The following is a 23712-nucleotide window of genomic DNA, read 5'->3' as shown; positions in this document are numbered from 1 at the left end:
GAATGTCGATTGGTGGCCCCCAGGGGGAGATCCTTCTCTGTGGGCGCTCCGGAGCTGTGGAATCAGCTACCGGTAGAGCTCCGGATGGCGCCCGATCTTCGCTCCTTTCGCCGCGATCTCAAGACATTTTTGTTTGTACAAGCCGGCCTAGCCTGAGGGGGAGTGTTGGGGTTGTTTTATTTTTTGTTTTTTAATTTTTCTGGGGGTTTTTAGCGTTGTATCATATTGTTTTTAACTAGGGCAATTGTTTAATCTGTTTTTAATGTTTGTATTGGTTATTTTATTCTGCCCTGTGAACCGCCCTGAGTCCTCAGGGAGAAGGGCGGTATATAAATGTTATTAAATTAAATTAAATTAAATTAAATGTACTTTACACATTGTGGTTAATTAAATTATCTGGTGGTGATAAAGCAAGTCAAGAAATAGATAGTCTTGTAGTGACATCTATCTATTAACTCCACAATATTAGAATATCAATTTAGTTCTAGTATTTTTCCACTACATAAATACTTTATTACAAAAATAATTCATCCTATCAATAATCTGTTTTTGTTTCTTGTTATACAGTTGCAAGAAAAAGTATGTAAACCCTTGGGGATTACGTGGAGTTTTGCATGAATTGACCATGAAATGCGCTCTAAACGTCATGTAAGTCACAACAATAGAAAAACACAGTCTGCTTAAAATAATACTACACAAACATTAGCTGTTGTCATGTTTTAATTGAACATAAGATGGAAACATTCACCATGCAGGGTGGAAAAAGTATGTGAACCCCTAACCTAATGACTTCTCCAAGAGCTAATTGGAGCCAGGAGTGAGCCAACCTTGACTCCAACCAGTGTGATGATATTGGATGTGTTGCTGACAGCTGTCCTGCCCTTTAAAAACACACACCTGTTTTGGGTTTACTGGTCTCAAGAAGCACTGTCTGATGTGAACCATGCCTCGCAGAAAAGAGCTCTCAGAAGACCTACGATCAAGAATTGTTGACTTGCATGAAGCTGGAAAGGGTTACAAAAGTATCTCCAAAAGCCTTGATGTTCAGGTGTCCACGGTAAGACAGACTGTCTACAAATGGAGAAAGTTTAGCACTGTTGCTACTCTCCCTAGGTGTGGTCGTCCTGTAAAAATGACTGCAAGAGCACAAGTGTATAATGCTTAATAAGGTAAAGAAGAATCCTAGCGTGTCAGCTAAAGACCTACAGAAATCTCTGGCACATGCTAACATTTTTGTTGATACATCTACAATAAGGAAAACATTAAACAAGAATGGAGTACATGGGAGGACACCACGGAGGAAGCCATTGCTGTCCAAAAAAAATATTGCAGCACGTTTGAAGTTTGCAAAAGAGCACCTGGATATTCCACAGCACTACTGGCAAAATATACTGTGGACAGATGAAACCAAAATTGAATTGTTTGGAAAAAAACACACAACACTATGTGTGGAGAAAAAGAGGGACAGCACACAAACATCAAAACCTCATCCCCCCTGTAAAACATGGCGGAGGGAGCATCATGGTTTGGGGCTGTTTTGCTGCCTCAGGGCCTGGACGGATTGTTGTCATTGATGGGAAAATGAATTCCATAGTTTATCAGGACATTTTGCAGTAAAACATACGACCATCTGTCTGCCAACTGAAGCTCCGCAGAGGATGGGTGATGCAACAGGACAATGACCCAAAGCATACAAGTAATTCAACAAAACAATGGCTTCAAGAGAACAGAATACGCCTTCTGGAGTGGCCCAGAGTCCTGACCTCAACCCGATTGAAATGCTGTGGCATGACCTTAAGAGAGCGATTCACACCAGACATCCCAAGAATATTGCTACACTGAAACAGTTTTGTGAAGAGGAGTGGTCCAAAATTACTCCAGATCGCTGTGCAGGTCTGATCTGCAACTACAGGAAACGTTTGGTTGAGGTTATTGCTGCCAAAGGAGGGTCAACCAGTTATTAAGTCCAAAGGTTCACATACTTTTTCCACTCTGCACTGTGAATGTTTCCATCTTATGTTCAATTAAAACATGACAACAGCTAATGTTTGTGTAGTATTATTTTAAGCAGACTATGTTTTTCTATTGTTGTGACTTACATGATGTTTAGAGCGCATTTTATGGCCAATTCATGCAAAACTCCACATAATCCCAAAGGGTTCACATACTTTTTCTTGCAACTGTAGAATGCTATGACTGTGCAGTCCATGAGAACATGATTTTCAGAAAGTTTACTTTTTTAATTTATTTTAAGCATTATAGCTGGTCTGTGACCAAATAAAGATTTGATGATGATATGATATGATGATGATCACTTAAACATTTTGTTTCTGTAAGTTACTTCAATTATGTAAGTTAAAAATACAAACATATTCAAAATAAATTTAAAAACCTGATTGTAAAGAAGAATAAATTTGACATAAAACACCTACCAATAGAGGTTCTGGATATAACTCCAATTGTGCTCTGTATAAAACATCATCCATTGCTTTGCGAGCCAGATCCCATTCTCCATTATAACTAGAATGTTAAGCCAAAATATGAAAACTGACCGCATGCTATTATATAGTATGATTATTCATTATCATAGCCATGCATATTAGTCATGAACAGTTATTTAGTAAATGGTTTATAATATTAAAAATTCAAAAATTATACATTCAAGAAAAATTAGTAATATTGAGAAATATTTCAATGATTATGGAATGTACTTTACTTCTATCCATTTGACTATGTCTAGGTCATCTTATTTTGTTCCCTTCTGTAATGTTAGGTAAGAAATATATATTGCAACTGCTATAGTACTTTGGAAAATCAGATTGGCAATTGATTCTTTATATCTTTTGTTATAACATTCATATCCACCATGAATTCAAAATGGTTCAGTAAGAAAGAACAAGGATATGATGTTTCATAGTACTTAAAGGTAGCATTTTATAAACAAGTCAGATCTCAATGATTTGTTGCTCCATATCCTATTTTTAGTGCCCAAGAGCCTCCCTAACCATACTACTAAAATTCAGTAGCTTTGTTTCTTGAGATTATTAAGAAAGAGAACTAGTGCAAGTCATAAATGTAATAATACAGGAAAAAACAAAAAAGAAAAAAATGCTGCAACTCTACTGAAACCAGAAGAAAGCCTGAAAATGTATTGCAACATGCATAATGAAATTCCACCCGTTTGACATTCACTCTTGGTCTATATTTCAAGGTGGTTATGAATTCAATTCACTGTATGGACTTATAAGTTACTCTTTTTCAAGCCACATGCCAAACAGTGTAAGTCCTAAAACCTTCCAGAAAGATTAATCTTTCTTGTACCTATACAGTACCAAGTATCAAATGAGATGGGACAAAGCATTGATGCAACTGAAATCTCTAACATTTTCAATCTGTTAGCATGAAACTATTAAATGGCTTATTATGTATGGATATTATGCTTTAATTCTTTCTCTACATCTACACACACACACACACACACACGAGATAGATAGGCAGAGATATATATTCTCTATGGAAGCATTAGCTATCAGACTACATTGATAAAATTTGTGCATGGGGAAAATTAATATCTCCTCTATGTCACTACTTGAAAGCAGTTATAAGGGTCTGCTAATGTTAAGACACAAATATATGATGTATCTAAATCTGAATGTTTTTGTCATGTCTATTTTTGTACTAGAATGCAAATTTGCCTTCTCAATATAGTTTCCCAACAGTCCTGGAAAGTAGTAACATGTTAACCATCAGGAATTCACTAAAATTACTAATTAAAAGCTTAAATTAGATAATTTTCAAACAGAATGCTATCTATAAGAGAAATTTGAACACTTAGGAACATCACAAATTCCATAGGATTACATTAAATTCAAGATTTGGTATATTTATCATATATGTTTTTAACGTTTAATATGTTAACTTTTCCTTTCACCCAATGTGAATTGAAAGGTAGGTGGGTGCTGAGCACCACTATGGTCATAAGTATAAGCAAGCTGCCAATCACTCAAATATTGGTCACGTGACTATGGGGGCCATTACTTCAGGGACTAGGCATAAAGAATCATTCTTTTAGCACCACCATAACTTTAAATGGTCAATGGTTGTTAAATAAGAACAATCTGTAATAATTTCAGAATCACCAGCTTGTGAGCATAGAATATTTAATCATTTCATGTATATATTCTGGTTTGCTGATAAATGTTTAAAACCTAGCTCTGCCATCTCCATTGCTACCACTGCCCCATGTGAAACTAGCATTTTGGGAAAGGAAGAATACTAAAGAATATTTTTTAAGCATCTGATTAGTACTAATCAAGATTAGTAGATTTTGCAGTTTTTCCTCATGAAACTACATGCCTGTTTTGGTTTTACTGAACAGAAATGATAAGCAGATATTTTTTTCCATTTTGTGGGGCCAAAATCAACTGCCAATTGTCATTCAGGAAGTCACTTTGGACAGTTTATAAAAACAATAAGAATGCTGAAAAATTCTTACCTTTACAATATCAATTGTGAAAGCTCTGAATTCTGCCTCTGCTATCATGTAAATAACCATTCCATTTTGAATTATATACCATCTGCTCTAAAATCACTATACATGTATACACAAGATATACATTTACTGAACTTACAAAGCATAATAAATCCCTGTTAACATTTGCACCATGAATTCAGAGGAGACTGGAATTCTGCTGTTTATGCCTCTATATTTTCTTACTTGTTGGCGAGGGTATCCACAAACACAGATTCTAAAAGAAATACAAATATTAAAATCAGCATTACTATTTTAAAATTGCTGTATTATACTGTCCAATACAGCCTTAAAATATTATGGATTTAAAAGTGAAAAAGAACTATTCCGAAAACAATCAAGAAAAAATTCTTTTGTAGGCCAAATAGGTGGGTCAGCAAAGTGCACATACTGTTTACGGGTGTAACATAGGATCTTTTACATATTAGTGGTAAAGTTTAAAAAACACATTTTATATCACTGTCATGGCAGTTGGGGAAAATATTCCAAAATAAAAAGAAGTAGTAGTATATTCTCCCACCCCCAAAATAAAATTAGTAGATTGCCCAATACTGCACTTCCAAAACATCAGAATCCCTCAGGTAGGTAACCCCTGATGATGTCACTGTTCTTCAAGAAAATCCAAACCATTAAGTAAACTATTTTCTGGTCATAACAGGTTGTCCTTGCTTCCTGAATATTTGTTCAGTGACCAAAGTTACGAAAGTGCTGAGAAAATAACTTTATTGCCAATTTATCACCTTCTCTTAGAACAGAGAGATTAGAGAGAAAGGGATTGCAGGAGAATAAGATGTTTGCTCTTTCACACACTGAAAGCAATATAATGGTGAAGAAGCCTGGGACTTGGAGCTGCAGGTATTCTACACAACTTACAGTACTCTTTTGAAATCTCTTCCTCTCTCCTTTTCCTGAACCTTGGACTCTGATTAAGCAGGCAAGCTGAGTGCCTGGGGCATGATCTGGTAATATGATCTGGTAATGTGTTTTACCTGCTGACTTGAGGAAGTAGACAAGACTCTTTGTGTATTAGTTTAGCTATCTGTTTACTCCTTCTGGGTTCCTCCAGGCCGTGAAAGGGAGGTGAGCCACAACTAGGTCCTCACTGTAGTGTAAACTTCTTTGATAAAGAGATGGTGCTCCCAGCCTTAAAAAGGCTGCAGTGCACCCAATAGTTTTCAATAACCTTTGACCAATCTCCAACCTTCCCTTTCTGCGAATGCTGGAGGAACAGGATAGATAGATAGATAGATAGATAGATAGATAGATAGATAGATAGATAGATAGATAGATAGATAGACAGACAGACAGACAGACAGACAGACAGACAGACAGTTCTTAAGATGTATTGAAATATGGTCCTATCACAATTATACAGCGACTTTAATTAATCATGCACCTCAAATAATTTCATTCTTTCAAACATGAAGAGATCAATTATCAAAGATTATTGGGTTTTTTTTCTTTTTTAGGGGAGGTTCTTAAACAGAATTCCTAGGTATGAACTACTAATATACAATGCAGCTTCTAAACACTGACATTGGAAATTTGATTTATGAATTGAACAATCAACTGTTCTTGTGTTAATTAATAATATTACTAATGTATTTAGGACGTTCAGTAAATGCATAGTGTGATTAATATGAGCTTTCAAAATATATAAAAATTCTTCCATTTCTTATACAATATTTTGCATAATTGTTATATAGCCCGGTGAAGCGTACTCATTCTGTGTTGTACTTTCCTTATTCAATCAGCTATTTTGTGAAAAAGTGACACATTTATAAGTTTCTCCGTGCGTATGGATGTTTTGATTCAAACCAGCTTGAGAGGGAAGGAGGGATGCAGGGAGGGAGAGAGGGGGAGAAACAATGCCCTATTCCATTTGTCAAAAACAACAGTACTGAAGCCAAAGCAAAACTTTTCCAATGAGTTACAGAAATTACAATGTGGATCAATGAATATTAATTCTTTTCATGAAGTAATATATTAATACATTTTATTAATACAATAAAACATAATAGTTAATAAATGAAATTGAATCACAATATGGATATAAAGAGCTTATGCCTCTGGGAAGGTCTGAATTCTCACATGGGATTTGATAAGCTGCAGTTATGTCAAAATTACCTTTTTGTTCTCTCCTTTATAGGTTTTTGTTTTTTAGTGAAATGTATTCTTATATAATTACAACCTTAGTTTATTATTATCAATCTCTTCAGAAAAAAATTACCTTGAACAGATTTGACATAAAGACTGAAGAGAAACCGCAGGCATATAACTTAAGGCAGCATTGTATCGCAGCAAAAGGAATGTCAAGACTTCAAATCTATAAAAAAAGGATTATGATTAATTTAAGAGTGTCATTAATCATGCAAAAAAAACACATTTCCTGTTCATTGTTCATATCAGCAATATATATAAGCCATGTTTTTTAAAAACTGCATTTGTTAAATATTAATTTATGAGAAAATGAATTTGGAAATGCCCAGATTACTTCTTTAATCTTTATAGTTGAAAACAACATCATGCATTTTACCTGTTTTGAGCTGTCAACATTTCTCTCTGCATATGTGGTCCACTATACACAACCTTGGATAAGCCGTGTTGAGATAAAGCACCCTCAGTAAGAGCCATTGAACCAATACTGGAAGGCTAAACAAAATAGTTTTTTTTCAATATATCACTTCATTAGTAATTTTTTTTAAAAAAGAAGAAAAAGAAAACAGAAAGCAGTTTATAACATGAATGACTTTGGGCCAGTCATTCTCTCATCCCATATCTTTATTTTAACTGATCATATTTCAAAGCGTGAAAATATCAGTGGAGAAAACTAAATACAACAACAAACAGCTTTCAAATACCTTCAAAGTTGTTCTCTAAGAATATTTTATTCAAATCTACCCTACCTTTTTAACTATATTAAATAAATATTCCCTAAGTGAGTATATTTGTCCATATAATACAAATATCTTTCTGGGAAGTAATATGGATATAGATTTTTAAAATCTTTGTAAGTAATAAATTATCAATGTATATTTAATTTCAATGAATACAGCGGATATAAAAAGTCTATACATCTCTATTAAAATGCCTGGTTTTTGAAATGTAAAAAAACTAGATCAAGATAAATCACTCAGAATTTTTTCCATCTTTAATATACAATGCATTCAGAAAGTATTCAGACCCCGTTCATTTTTGTCAATTTTGTTATACTGCAGCCTGATCCTAGTTGTTGAAATTCATTTTTTTCTCATTAATCTATACTCAGTACCCCATAATAACAAAGTGGAGACAGAATTTTAGAAATGTCTGTAAATTTATTAAAAAGAAAAAAACTGAAATATCACATTGGCATAAGTATTCAGACCCTTTGCAACAGCACTTGAAATTTAGCTCAGGTGCCTCCTACTTCTCTTGATTGTTGTTGAGATGTTTCTACATATTGATTGAAGTTGACCTGTAATAAATTAAATTGATTGGATAGGATTTGAAAGGGTACACCTCTCTATAGAAGGTGACAATGCATACTGTAGCAGAGCAAAAGCCACGAGGTCTAAGGAACTGCCTGCAGAACTCAAGAGACAGGATTATTGCAAGGCACGGATCTGGGGAAGGCTGCAATAAAATTTCTGTTGCACTGAAGGTTCCTAAGAGCACAGTGGCCTCCATAATGCTCAAGTGGAAGAAGTTTGATACAAACCAGGACTCTTCCAAGAGCTTGTTGCCCAGTCAAACTGAGCAATTGGAGAAGGCTTTAGTAAGAGAGGTGACCAAGAACCCGATGGTCACTCTGACTGAGTCCAGAGATCCTGTGTGGAGATAGAACAGAGTTCCAGAAGAACAACCACCAATTTGGGCTTTATGGCAGAGTGGCTAGATGGAAGCCACTCCTCAGTGCAAAACACATGAAAGTCTCTTTGGAGTTTGCAAAAAAATACTTGAAGGATTCTGTGAGGAAGAAGATTCTCTGGTCTAATGAAACCAAGATTGAACTGTTTGGCCTCAATTCTAAACGTTATATCTCAAGGAAACCAAGCACCGCTCATCATCTGCCCAATATCATACCAACAGTGAAGTATGGTGGTGACAGCATCATGCTGTGGGGTTGTTTTTGAGCAGCAGGGACTGGGAAACTGGTCAGGATTGAGGGAAAGCTGAACAGAGCAAAGTACAGGGATATCCTTACTGAAAACAGTGCTCAGCATCTCAGACTGAACCGAAGGTTCACTTCCTAACATGACAATGATATTAAGCACGCAGCCAAGACAACACAGGAGTGGCTTAGGAACAACTCTGTGAATGTCCTAGAGTGGCCCAGCCAGAGCCCTGACTTGAACCTACTGAACTTCTCTGGTGGGACCTAGAAATGGTTGTCCACTGATGATCGCCATCCAACCTGACTCAGCTTGAGAGGATTTACAAGGAAGAATGGCAGAAAATCCCCCAAAGCAGGTATGCAAAGCTTGTCACGTCATACCCAAAAAGACTTGAGGCTGTAATTTCTGCCAAAGGTGTTTCAACGAAGTATTGAGTGAAGGGTCTGAATACTTATGCCAATGCAATATTTCAGTTTTTTCTTTTTAATAAATTTATAAACATTTTTAAACTTGTTTTCAGTTTGTCATTATGGGGTACTGAGTGTGGATTAATGAGAACAAAATGAATTCAACAACTGTAGGATTAGGCTGCAGCATAACAAAATTGACAAAGTGAAGGGGGTCTGAATACTTTCTGAATGCACTGTAACATACAAGCAGTACAATTCAACTGAAAAGCAAACTGAAAAATTTTAGAGGGAAAAATAACAACAAAAACTACAACAACTTGCAGTTACGTGATCATCACCCAGATTTTTGTAAACTGGCATGTATTTACAATCGTCGTAGCATCCTGAGATCACATGATTGCCATTTCTGATTTTCTCAGGGGGCTTCAAATAAGAAAGTCAACGGGGGAAGCTGAATTCACTTAAGAACCGTAACAAAAGAAATCATAAAATCAGGCGCAGTCACATGATGACTCATTGAACAACTGAATTGTTTAGCAGCAGAAGTTCCAGAACCTAGACCCAGAAAGAATTTGTCTCCCCAACCAACTAGAAATGGAAATTATAGTGTAAGTCCCCATATTTTAAAAGACTTATGTGATATGGCCAACTTACTTTGTGGTTCTTTTCTGAAAATGTAAATGCAGCCAAAGAATGCCCACTACTAATTTCGATGACAAAAGGCCAGATTATATTCTTTTAAGGGAGATTAGAACAAAGCTATAAACATCATATAAAACAAGAATACTTTTAAAACTTACTTCATGATATACTGAAGGTTTAGATAAAGATGGAATTGTAAAGCTTAGGATCCTACTATTCCCCTGTTTGTCAACTATTTCCTATGAGGAAAATAATCAAGTTATTCATATGCATTTCATAAATTGCACACCAACAAACACAAAGCGGAACATAAGCTCCCAAATCATGCCATGATGTTTATTATTATAAGTAAAGATGGAAAATTATGTACATAATTTATATGTAGCAAAATCTAAACATGTATTATTTATTTAATCAAATTTACATAATGCCCATCTCGCTCACAGAGTGATTGTGAAAACTTAAGTTTTTTACCTTCAGGCATGAGTCATGTATAGTATTTTATTACTTTGGAAGAAATCATTAAAAATCATAAGACAGTAATCTTGTGTGAAATAATATTAAAGTGAGAATAGCTGCAACATGTTTTCATTTATTTATGAAATAAAAACTATTTAAATGCTACAAAATATACCACTTAAAATTAGGATTACTTTAAAATGTTTTTGAAAGCAATATATCTGCAAGAGTCATTGCAGAGACCGTTCACACATTTAAAACAGTAATTAAATGCATTAGATTATTAGTATATTCCACAGGTCTGCAACCCACGGCTCCGGAGCCGCATGCAGCTCTTTCAGCCGTCCCCTGCGGCTCCCAGTCCTCTGCCATGTGCAGTCCAAAAAAAAAAAAAAGTGGGACTAAAAAAGTTCAACCAATCAATTCAAATATGCAGGGCAGGTGCATATCTCACCTTGGCTCCACTCTTCAGTCAAACCCTGTTCTGCACATGCGCGCATGTACGTGCATGCGCACACAGTTTTTGCAGCTCCCAGTTTTTCCTTTTGTGAGGGAACTGGTTTCGAGTGGCTCTTTCACTGTTTCAGGTTGCTGAACCCTGGTATATTCTAATAAAATGCTCTTTAGGTTTTTTGGTAGCATTATTGATATTGCTCTGCCTATTCAGAGCTTATTAATTAAACTCACTGCTCCAGGAACTGATATTTATTGTTTTTTGCCTAGCATTTAATGCAATTGTCTCTTGAATCTCTAGACTTTCTGAAAACTTGTTTTCTCTTCTAGGTATATATTTACTACACAAAGAATAACTTCATGCATTTGATAAAATATTTCTGGCCTAAGAAAGCATATAGCCCAATAAAAGTTTCAAGAGAGCTTTTGCATTAATAGTAAAGACACTTTTCTAAGTGTAACTAAAAGTTTTGAATCAGCAGTTAAATTTCCTTATTTTTACAGAATCAAAACAGTATACATTTAAACTTGCCAGCAACAGTAGTATACACAAATCCTGGTAAAAAAAATTGAATACCTTTAACGCTGCTGTCATGGGTGTTTTCAGGACATTATCATAGACAACATTATATACAATAAACCAAAAGTAATTATATTACTACGGTACTAAAGATAATATACAATATTATTATTAACAGTATAATTACTTTTTGTTTATCAATACAAACTTGGTAACAAAGTACAGAGATAACATTAATTACCAGCAAAGAGGTTCTTCTCTTACAACTTTGAAAATGAAATTATTGAATTTATACCATATACTACAGCGAAGGAAAATGTCAGAGCTTACAATGGTATGAATCCATTCTTCCTCATTCATATATATTAGTAGAAATCATTTATCATTTATATATACCCATCTGCATTCATATCCAGTTTCCCCACATTCAAGCAAAACGACATATTCTATATACTTGGGAATCTTCCTCTATTTCCAAAGCAAGCAAAAAAATAAAAAGTATACATGATAGCAGTGTTCCAATATCTCAGGGGCTGCCACATGGAAGAGGGAGTCAAGCTATTCTCCAAAGCGCCCGAAGGCAGGACAAGAAGCAACGGATGGAAACTAATCAAGGAGAGAAGCACCCTAGAACTAAGGAGAAACTTCCTGACAGAACAATTAACTAGTGGGACAACCTGCCTCCAGAAGTTGTGAATGCTCCAACACTGGAAGTTTTTAAGAATCTGGGGAAATTTTTATGATTGGGTGAAAAATATGCCTAAAAGATAGCTAACACTAATTTAGATGGAAGAAAAAGAAGGAGATAAGGAGGGAGACCCAGGCGACACAGTATTGGATAACTGGAGATAGTATAAATATTTAAAGAAGCATATACCGAGAACATCAGAATTATAGAAGTATTAACGTAATAGAAAATTAATGTTATTATATCTAATATAGATATTGAAAATCTAGGGAGAGGAGATGCTCAGACATTACCCCTGAATTGTATCTGAAGAGGGATGAGAGGGAAGAAAGGAGAGGAGAGAGGGAAGAGAGTAGAGGAGGGGGGAAGGAAGTAGAAAGGTTGGAGGGAAAGAGGAGAAATGGGAGGGGAGTGGTGAAGGAAAGAGGAGAGGAGAGGAAGAAGAGGGAAGTAGGAAAGAAAGAGAAGAAAGGGAGAAAGAAGGTAGAGAAGAGGGTAGAGAGAGAAGGAGTGTAGATACAGTGAAAGGGGAAATGGACGAGCAACACCAAAATTTACGTGTATGTATTTATGTATTACGGTATATTTGTTGATATGTATGGGGGAAGAGTTGGAAAAAATAAAAAAACTTTAAATAAGAATAAGAAATACATATTTTACTCATTAAAATACAAATCAATTTATAACTTTTTCCTGGATTTTTTTTGTTGTTATTCTGTCTCTCACTGTTAAAATAAACCGACCATTAAAATTATAGAGTGATCATTTCTTTGTTAGTGGGAAAATGTACAAAATCAGCAAGGGATCAAATATTTTTTCCCTCACTGTAATGATATCAAACAATGAAATTTAATGACATCTAGGGCCTTTTGGGGGATTTAGTAACATATAAATTGTTGAATGAATGAATTCTAAGTCTAGATACAAACCAAATTGTAAACTCCTAGTAGAAGTGCTTCTATGCAGCCACTGCTTTGTAGGTCTTTACTAGCAGAAACAGCAAGATAGCACCATATTAATTCTGGAAGGAACTGAAGTGTGAACTGCAAAAGAAGTTCCTCACCACTGCGATAAAATTCAAATAACTGGTGACAGACTGGTTCCAGCAACTGAAAGAAAAAGAAGTATTAAACATTTGGCAATGCTTAAATATTCACTGTAAGATGCATTTTCTCACTAATTCAAAATATTCCATTTGTTAAGTATTATATTGGTTCCCAGTATTTAGTATGCCTCATTTGTTTATCTTATTCAACAGATGTAAACTTTGCATAGAAGATGGAAGAAAAAAACCCTTTTAATGTGTGCCTTTAATATATATTTCACTAGGAATATAGCAAGAGAAGACATTGAATCCTCATGCTTAAAATTGTAGTAAGTACCATCCTTCCTGAAGACTTTACTTTTTTAAAAAAGATGCACATTATAATTGTATTCAATTTCAGAACAGCTCAAGACAAAAGCACATCATTTAGAAATTAAGTTTCTAATTTTCATGGCTGTGTAGAACAATATCAACAAATATTTAAGACCTAAAAGAGTATTTTGAACATATATTCTATTTTTTATATTCTATTTTTATAGTTATAAAAATAGTTATATTCTATAGTTATATTCTATTTTTTTACTTCTCTATTATTTATTTTTCTCTATTATCCTTTTTATTAGTTCATAATTTAAAATACAAAAATACAAAAGCAAGTAATAGGAAAAATAGGGGAGGGAAAAGGGAAGAGAAAAGTATAGAAAAGAAGGGAAAAAGAAAGAAAAGGCATTGCCTTCCAACTTCCTTTGGTGCAGTAAAAAAAAAAAAATTTCTTTTAAATTGTAATTTCATCTAAATTTAAAATATTTTGTCCGCATATTCTCCCATTGTTATTATATTGTATTGTATTGTATTGTATTGTAAATTATTATATTATATATTATTATATTCAAACTTCCTTGCCCACTGAATCATACAATGCTTTACATATTCACTTTCCAAATTCAAATTCAAATTCTATATTTTATTCCTTAGCAATGGTATGTTCATCACTACCACGCTATAGGATTTCCAATTCATTTTTAACAAAGTCAAAACCATTGCTCTTTTTGTCTCATCTTTCTTTCATTTGTAGATATGTAAACCAGTGGCAGACATGTCCTTCTGGTTCTAGTTCTTCCTTAAACTTGAGGATAGGATTACCAAAATTAAAACATATTATTTTACCATAAGTCCACCAGTCCAGCTTTGCCACTACTTCTTTTCTTTAAAAAACTTCCAAAGAGGCATTGTCATAAAAAACTTGTTTTATATTTATTCTAAACTCTTAGAATGGCACATCAAACAAAGTGATCATTGAAATCAACATTTACTTTAACCTTGTCATCCCATAAATAACTGTGCCATCCAAATCTGAATTCATTCATGACCTTCTAAATAAATCAAATAGCCTCTTATTCTGAAGGTTCACCCACTCTTTTAGCCACACCAAACAACAAGCATTGAAATGCAGTTTCAAATCTGGTAAACTCAAACCGTCTATTTCCTTAATATCTTGCAGTAGTTTATATTTAATTCTTGGTTTTTTTCCCCTTGCCATACAAACTTAGAAATATTCATCTGCCATTGTTTAAATGGCATATCAGTTGCAAGTATTGGTAACGTCTGAAATAAAAAAAGTATCTTTGTAAGACATTCATCTTAATTACAGAAATTCTACCCAATAATGATAAAGGCAGTTTATCCCATCTTAATAAGTCCTTTTTAATATCATTCCAGAGAGGCACATAATTATTTTGAAACAGTTTTATGTTTGTATTTGACAATATAACCCCCAAATATTTCACCTTTTCCTCAATCATAAACCAGACTTTTTAGCCAATATATCTCAATCCTGTGAGGTCATATTCTTAATAAGCATTGTTGGTTTCTATTTGTTTATTTTAAAATCTGTTAAAAACTCAAAGTCATTTAATTGTATCATCAAATATTCTATATTATTTTTAGGTCTTGCAAGAATACAACCAAATCATTAGTGAATGCCCTCAATTTATAAACTTCCTTTTTGATACTTATACCTGTTATTTTCTCATCTTGCCTGATACCTCTGTTCAAAACTTCCAACACCAAAATAAATAAAATAAACAAAGGGACATCTTTGTCTTGCACCCTTTTGAATTTCACATGAATTGGTTAAATCACCATTAATAAAATTTTTGCTTGCTGTGATATATAAACAGCTTTGACTCCTTGAATAAAATTCTCTCCAAAGTCCATTTCTTCCAGCACTTTAAACACAAAGAGTCCAATTTAAATTGTCAAAGGCTTTCTATGCATCTGAGAATAGTAAAGTTATTTTTTTTACTTCTTGTCATCATGTTACTATGCAATTTATTCAATGTTTTCCCCAACTCCAATAATATCTACATACCTCATTTTGTAGATCTTGAATAACTTTATATAAAGATGAAACCAAGGAAATCTTGTCTTTCAAATTTTTAGCATAACTTGCTATAGATGTTTCTGGTACTGTCTAACAAAAACCATTTAAGATATACAGTTTAATAGATCATTTAACAGATGCCATTCTATTTTTTAAAAAAGTCTGTTAAATTAAATATACCTCTATATCAAACACTGATCAAGCAGGTACATTCAAAAATATTACCAGCATTGGCAAGAGGGCAATGGCCCTCTTCTATTATTACTTTTGGAAAGTAGATTAGCATTAATTCTAAAATTCTATATTGTAATCTCTAAGAAAAAATAAGAATATGTATTTTATCATTCACTTGTTCAGTTTCAAATTTTCTTATAAATCAAGACTCATGCATTACCTTGAATTCTGATAACCATTCTTCTACGATCCCTGTATCCACATCCAACATATTGGAATGTATTCTTAATCTTCAGCCTTAAATTGTGTGACATAAGAAATATGTGTCAATTTTCTAATATGTTTTTCCTACAAACTGGGACTACCCCAGCAAGATTTCACTTTATTATTATTATTATTATACAGAACTGCACTTGCCCTTTGAATTGATGCAGAAAAGAAAGCAGAACCAGAACAGAAACTGAACTGATAATTTTCCCTTTCAACTCAATAGCAAATAAGAGGGGCTCTAAGGGCCAATTCCAAGATTCAGACATTGTAGCCAATGGAACTGAACTGTGGCTATATAGTATTACAATAAAAGCACTCATTGTGTTCCCATACTATATAAGTTGTGAATGCAACTTCTTTCTCATCTTAGATGCTACAGTATTATATAGACATGTAAAGGTAAAGGTAAAGGTTCCCCCGCACATGCGTGCTAGTCATTTCCAACTCTAGGGGCCGGTGCTCATCTCCGTTTCAAAGCCGAAGAGCCAGCGCTTGTCCGAGGACGTCTCTGTGGTCATGTGGCCGGCATGACTAGACGCCAAAGGCGCACGGAACGCTGTTACCTTCCCACCGTAGTGGTCCCTATTTTTCTACTTGCATTTTTACGTGCTTTCGAACTGCTAGGTTGGCAGAAGCTGGGATGAGTAACAGGCGCTCACTCTGTTACACGGCACTCGGGATTCGACCCGCCAAACTGCCGACCTTCTGATCGACAAGCTCAGCGTCCTAACCTACTGAACCTTTATAGACATGTAGAACACACCTAAATTCACTAATGACCAGTAATTCCTAAGTATGAGCCAATTTTCTAACAGTTACATGCACAGAAAGGTAACAATATTTATTCACCTCCTTATATTAAAATAATATCAAATATTACTAATGTTAATTAGTAATTACAAGTGTAAATTTTATTAACACTATATTAATAATCCATATCTTAAGCAATGTATTATATAATTACATTTCAAGTATTCATTCATTACTTAAAAAGAGAAAATAAGAACTTCTGCTAACAATGCTGTATCTATTCTTTTCTATGTATAAGTCAGTATGTTGAAATGATCACAGGCTGCATTCAAATGCATCTGCAAATAGCATTATGTTGTCCACATTCATAAATTATCAAAATAAATACAATGAGGAATGCTGGTTTACAATAGACAAGAATCATGAGAAGTCTGGTAGCCCCTTGTCAGACTAAAATTTTTATTAAAAGTGTATGTTCAGTTTATAAAGCCTCAGACCTTTTAATAAAATTTGTTAGTCTGAAAAGATGCTTCCATACCAGATAAATATGAGGAAGAAAAAACAAATTAACAATAGCAGAGTAGGCCCACTCATATTCAGAAGAGACACATTAGGAAAGCAAGAATGAGACTCAAGAATGAGACATCCATACATGTAACCCTCATTATTATAAGTCATGGCGGTCATTAAGCAAAGCAACTACATGATCATTTTGTTTAATGACCACAGTCCTGCTCTCCCAGCTGCAGGAAGGCCTGCACTGTAGCACTTCTCCAGCTAACAATGGACTACGTGAGGCCTCTCAGGGCCTCCCTGACCTTCTGAGGCATAATTTCCTACCTTGCTGGGTTTTACACTTTGGGGCTTCTTTCTTCTCCAAGTCTTGCTCTACTTACCTTTTCTGAAAGTTGTCTTTCCCAAGGAGAAGCAGCCAATTTGCCACACAGCCTTCCCATACAGAGGCTACTTAGTGCCATTCCAATCACATTTTCAGGAGTGGCCACAATTCTCAAATTGAGTTTGAAGCTGCATCTAAAATGGCACCTGCACTTGGGATGGCACCATGTGGTTTCTGTATAGGAAGGTTGTGTGGTGCATCAGCTACTTCTTCTTGGAAAAGACAATCTTTGGAAGAAGTAAGTGGAGTGAGGTAAGATGGGGCAGGAGAGACACAAGGAAGTGGTGTGATGTAGCCCAAGGGACTCAGAAGGACAGGATGCGGAGAAGATAGGCAGGTGAGGACAGCTGCAGCATCTTTGTGGTCAGTTGTAAGGGCAGGCAGATTGCTAAGCATCCAAATATTATTCAGGTGACTATGGGGGCAATGCAGTGGCTGCAACCTTGGGTACCGATTATGAATCCTTTTATTCAGGACCATCACAATTTCTGACAATGGCGGAAATGAATGGGCTAAATCAAGGACCACCTGTTATAATTTTCCACAATTATCTGCTGTTAGACAATTCATACCACTGAGAGAAGCATTCTTGAAATATAGATACAATTTCTTGGTTAGTGAGAACAGATGTTGTTTGACCAAAACATATTAACTTGTCTGTACACTCAAACACTGAATTTGGAGTAATCAGATGATCATATATAATCACTGTAATCCATGTTTGCAGAGAATACTTTAAAGAGAAAATATGGAGTCTTGTGTCCATGCATAAAATAAGTTACTGCAAAATCCACTTCAAAATAATATTAGATTATCAAAATTTCATTAAGTGTCATCAGAATTGCCAAATCTTAGGAGATTTCTGAAGTTAGGTTTCAGAAATTTGTACAAATTATTTTTAATAAGTTAATAAATGAAGGTCAAGTTTTATGAACATTAAAATACATCTGCTGTTGATGGATGTACGCATAGAGCTTAACAGGTTTGTGGGACTCTTTTCTCTATTTCTATCAATAGGACGCCAGTTAATCATGAGCAGGGATAACATGTTATTTCCACAAATCCAGGGTACATTATCTTGAGCTGTCAAGACTGTACAGAAAGGAAGAGGGTTTTTTTCCCTAGAGTGTATTTATAACTACAGAGAACAAGTGACTCATTTAAGAACATTTAATAGTGTAGTCTTCAGAATGCCTTTTCTATTAAGTAACTATTTGATGGAAATTGAAACAATTTAAACTTCCTAAGTACTTTTTTAGAATGTTATTGAGTATGCACTACTGTCTCTTTCTTGAAGCAAAGGCACAAGTTAAAAAGTACAAGGTAATTCTGAAAGTTAGAGTGCATTTTTTTCTATCAAGAGAAAAAGGCAAGAAAAATATATTATCAAAAGGACTATATATAACTTGTTTATGAATTATAAAACAACAACTAAAAGCAAAGCTTAAATTTTAAGGTTTAAATTTTAAGTTCAGCACAAGAGAACACCTGTCTGATCTTGATGAATATAAATTACCAGGACCTGATGGATTACATCCCGGAATTCTGAAGGACCTGGCAGATGTTATCTCAGAACCATTGTATCTTATCTTTAAAAATCGTAGAGCACCCGGGAACAATCAGAGGATTGGAACAGAGATGATATGGTTCCCATCTTCAAAAATAATGGGGGGAAACAGACCCAGAAAAGTACAGACCAATCAGCCTAACATTAATAGCTGGGAAGATACTGGAAAAAATAATCAAAAAATAAATCTATGAATGTCTAAAGGTAAAGGTTCCCCCGCACATGTGTGTTAGTCGTTTCCAACTTTAGGGGCCGGTGCTCATCTCCGTTTCAAAGCCGAAGAGCCAGCGCTTGCCCAAGGACGTCTCCGTGGTCATGTGGCCGGCATGAGTAGATGCCAAAGGCGCACGGAACGCTGTTACCTTCCCACCGTAGTGGTCCCTATCTGTCTACTTGCATTTTTACGTGCTTTTGAACTGCTAGGTTGGCAGAAGCTGGGACGAGTAACAGGTGCTCACTCTGCTACGCGGCACTCAGGATTCGACCCACCAAACTGCCAACTATCTGATCAACAAGGCTCAGCGTCCTAACCCACTGAGCCACCGCGTCCCATTATGAACGTCTAGAAACAAATAAAATTATATCTAATGGCCAGCACAGGTTTGTTAAAAACAGATCATGCCAAACCAATCTTATTTCATTCTTTGATAAAGTGACTAAATTAGCAGACCAACGAAATGCTGTGGAAGTAGTATATTTAGATTTTAGCAAGGCATTCAACAAAGTAGACCACAACCTACTTCTTGGTAATCTAGAAAAAATGTGGGATAGACATCATCACCACCAGATGGATTAGTAACTGGCTAACAAACCATACCCAGTAAGTAGTCCTTAATGGTATTACATCTAAATGGAGAGAAGAAAGCAGTGTGGTACCACAGGGTTCCGTCTTAGGCCCAGTACTCTTTAATATCTTCATAAATGACTTAGATGAGGGAGTATTAGGGGAACTCATCAAATTTGCAGATAACATTAACCTGGCAGTATTAGCCTACACACACAAGAAACTCAGGATCAAAAAAGACTTAAGCAGTGTGCCCAATCCAACAACATGAAATTTAATGTGGAGAAAATCAAGGTTTTATACTTAGGCAGGAAAAACCAAAGGTACAAGTACAAATTAGATGAAACCTGGCTCAAAAACAGTAACTGAGGGGGACCTTGGAGTCCTAGCGGATGATCACTTAAACATGAGTCAGCAATGTGTGGCAGAAACCAAAAAAGCTAATACAATCCTTGGTTATATAAACAGGCATAGAATCAAAATCACATGAAGTATTATAAAACTTTGGTAAGCCCACACCTGGAATACTAGATCCAGTTTTGATCACTACATTACAAAAAAGATGTTAAGACTTTGGGAAAAGTGCAAAGAAGAGCACAAAGAAAATGACTAAGGGCCTGGAGACAAAAACATATGAAAAACAGTTGTAGGAATTGGGTACGGCCAGTCTAGAGAAAAGAAGGACTGGTAAGTGTGATATGATAGCAATATTCCTGTATTTGAGGGGCTACCACAAAGAAGAGGGGATCAACTTATTTCCCAAAGCATCAGAAGGCAAGACAAGAAACAATGGATGGAAACTAATCAAGGAAAGAGAAACCTGGAATTAAGGGGAAACTTTATAACAGTGAGGACAATTAACCACTGGAACAGCTTGCCTTCAGAAGTTGTGGGTGCCCCTTTGATGGAGGCTTTTAAGAAGAGACCCAACAACCACTTGTCTGAAATGGCATAGGGTCTCCTGCTTAAGCAGGGAGTTTGACCAGACCTCCAAGGTCCCTTCCAGCTCTATTCTGATTGATTGATTGATTGATTGATTGATTAACAAGGCTTTCACAATGTTCCTATGATGTCAATTTAATGTTGTTAGACATATTTCTTTCATTATAGCAAATATGCAAACTAATTCAGAAAATCAGAAAACCTATGCAATTTCATATTTCACACCAGTGGATATTACTTCATACTACATACTGTTCTATACCTAGTCAAGATAAATACCGGTAAATCAATTCTTTCATAAGATCACAAACCAATCTCACAAATTCTAACATACATTTCAGAAGAGCACTTTTTTTGAAACTGTTTCTTAAACAGCTGATTTAATTAAAAAAATACTGTAGACAACTTTGTGTCACTTTGTGCATTTTAGAATAGATAGCAGAAAAAACTGCAGTCTCTTTTGCTGATATCTTCCTCTTCTGCCAGTTTGTCTTTAATAATGAGTAGTGGTGTCCTGATTTTTGGTGTGGTGTGTATTCTCTTTCATAAGACAGACGGATTTTCTTTTACGGTTTTATTCTGGATATCACCAAACCAATTTAAAAAATCTTTTAAATTCAGAAAGGGCCAATCACTGTAACAGTGTTACAAGGGTTTACAGGAAGGCCATCAAGTCAGGGCTACAAAACTCCTGATAACTACTACATGGTTAAAGAATTCATTTAGTTCTGATTTTTTTCAGCCTTGAACTTATAGTTTCAGAAAAACCATAGTTCTCTCCAGATAAAGCTACGGTATATGTTAAAAACAAGTAAAATTCTCTGAGCAACCCAGCCCCTTCTAGCTAATGTTATCTAGTGATGCTTAAAGGTCCAGACATGACAAATGAGACTAGCATAACCAAGAAAGTAGCAGACAGGGATTAACATTATCAGATGTTAAGCACAGTTACCAAAAATTCCAGAGAACACCCGAAACATATTAAATGGAAAAATATCAATGATGGAGATTACAGAGGCTATAAAAAGGCAAAAAAAAGGATAACACTCCTGGCCCAGATGGATTACCTGCAGTGTTTTATACATCATTACAAGATATATTAACCCTGATTTTGAAAGAACTATGTAATGAAATTCTCCTGGAGGCTAAAATACCAAATACATGGACTGAAGCCAATATTATTTTAATACCTAAAAACTCTGATTTAACACAAATAAAAAATTATAGACCAATATCATTATTAAATGTAGATTACAAAATCTTTGTTTCAATAATGGCAGAAAGACTAAAGAAATTTTGATCAAATTTATACACACAGATCTTTTTACCTAAAACAGATAAAAAATAATCTAAGAATGATTTTTGATGTGTTAAGAGTATTATGAAATTCACTCAGGGAAACAGATGGCTTTAATATTTCTTGATGCACAGAAAGCGTTTGACAACGTAAACTGGCAATTTATATTTCAGCAGTTTGCAGAAATGGACTTTGGAAAAAACTTTATAAATGTAATCAAAACAATTTATTGTAAACAAACTGCCAAAATAATTGTAAATGGAGATCATACAAAAAACATCAATATTAAAAAGGGCACTAGACAAGGATGCCCATTATCTCCATTATTATTTATACTAACACTGGAAGTACTGAATAGAAATATCAGACAAGATACAGAAATTAAAGGACTGGAGATAAAAGATGAAAAATACAAATTACAAGCATTTGCAGATGTCTTGGTTTTTATACTGGGAGATCCATTGGAAACAAGCAATAAACTTCTGGAGAAAATAGAAAAAATTGGAGAAGTGGCAGGGCTGACAACAAACAGAGAAAAGACCAAAGTGCTAACAAAGAATTTAACAGAAAAACAAAAAAAATCAACTAACAAAAAAAACAAATCTTCAAATAGTTAAAAAAGTTAAGTACTTGGGAATTTACCTAACAGCAAGATGCGTAACAGTAAAAAAGATAACTACATAAGACTGCTAAAACAAATAAAATTGAATTTGGAAAAGTGGAAAAACCTTCAATTGTCAATGCTGGGGAGAATCGCAACAGTGAAAACGAATATCTTACCAAAAATACTCTTTTTATTTCAAAAGATCCCTGTAAGGCTGGGAAAAGGCTTCTTTGATGAACTGAATACAGTAATACTGAAATTCATCTGGCAAGGAAAAAAAGCTAGAATTAAAGTGAAAATGCTACAAGAAGCAAAAGACAGTGGAGGATTTGGACTCCCGGACTGGAGGTTATACTACCAAGCAACTATTCTAACATGGCTTAAAGAATGGATAATGCTTAGAGATAAAAGGCTATTGTACCTAGAGGGGCATGACTTACAAATTGATTGGCATGCCTTTCTGTGGTATGGAAAGAATAAAATACATAGATACTTTCAAAGCCATCTTATAAGGAATGTACTCCTTTCAGAATGGGGAAAAAATAAAAGAAAAAAATTATATTAAGATACCTGAATTGCTTTCAACAATGGAAGATTTAACTTACCCATATTTTATTAACTACGATAAAGTTGCGACTTATAAAGATATTTTGGATAATAAAGGAAAATTGAAAGACAGACAAGATTTACAAGAACAAGGTACTGATTTAGCATGGTAGCCATATCTGCAAATTCAAACAAGTTATGAAAAAAGATGTGAAAACAACGGGATTTTATAAAGAACAGACAGAATTTGATCAGATACTGTTAAAAACAGATCAAAAGTTGATCAAGAATATAGATTTCTGTTAAGCTTAAAGATGGAGGAAGAACAAGTAAAAGAAACAATGATAATATGGGCAAAGAATTTTGGATATAATATAGAATTAGAAGATTGGCAAAAGTTATGGGAAAGAAATATTAAATTAACTAAAGCAGTGCCATATAAAGAAAACTTATATAAAATGGTTTACAGATGACACATGACACCAGTGAGACTAGCAAAAATGTTTAAAAATACCTCAAACAACTGTTGGAAATGCAAAGACCAGGTACTTATTATCACATCTGGTGGACATGCCCTAAAGCAAAAAAGATTTTGGGTTAAAATACATTTATGGTTGGAGAAGATGACTAAAAAACAAATAGACTTTAAACC

The 23712-nt window shown here is 34.7% G+C and overlaps 1 protein-coding gene across 1 annotated transcript in view; it reads right to left on the bottom strand.

The window, feature by feature from the left end:
* HYCC1 (hyccin PI4KA lipid kinase complex subunit 1) overlaps nucleotides 1-23712 on the bottom strand; it is a 49864-nt gene that overhangs the window by 18899 nt on the left and 7253 nt on the right. The window contains exons 2-9 of the mRNA XM_083376354.1: nucleotides 15623-15699; nucleotides 15217-15318; nucleotides 12730-12909; nucleotides 9839-9919; nucleotides 7068-7183; nucleotides 6762-6857; nucleotides 4632-4748; nucleotides 2433-2520 (exon numbers count right to left, since the gene is read on the bottom strand). Of these exons, the coding sequence (XP_083232480.1) occupies nucleotides 2433-2520; nucleotides 4632-4748; nucleotides 6762-6857; nucleotides 7068-7183; nucleotides 9839-9919; nucleotides 12730-12909; nucleotides 15217-15318; nucleotides 15623-15673 (831 nt within the window). The 5' untranslated portion in view covers nucleotides 15674-15699. The remainder of the gene's footprint in view (nucleotides 1-2432; nucleotides 2521-4631; nucleotides 4749-6761; nucleotides 6858-7067; nucleotides 7184-9838; nucleotides 9920-12729; nucleotides 12910-15216; nucleotides 15319-15622; nucleotides 15700-23712) is intronic.

This window comes from Vipera ursinii (genome assembly GCF_947247035.1).
Source record: "Vipera ursinii genome assembly, chromosome: Z".
NCBI classification, from domain to species: domain Eukaryota; kingdom Metazoa; phylum Chordata; class Lepidosauria; order Squamata; family Viperidae; genus Vipera; species Vipera ursinii.
The sequence above is the reverse complement of the archived record's forward strand: the minus strand, read 5'-3'. Positions and strand labels throughout refer to the sequence as shown.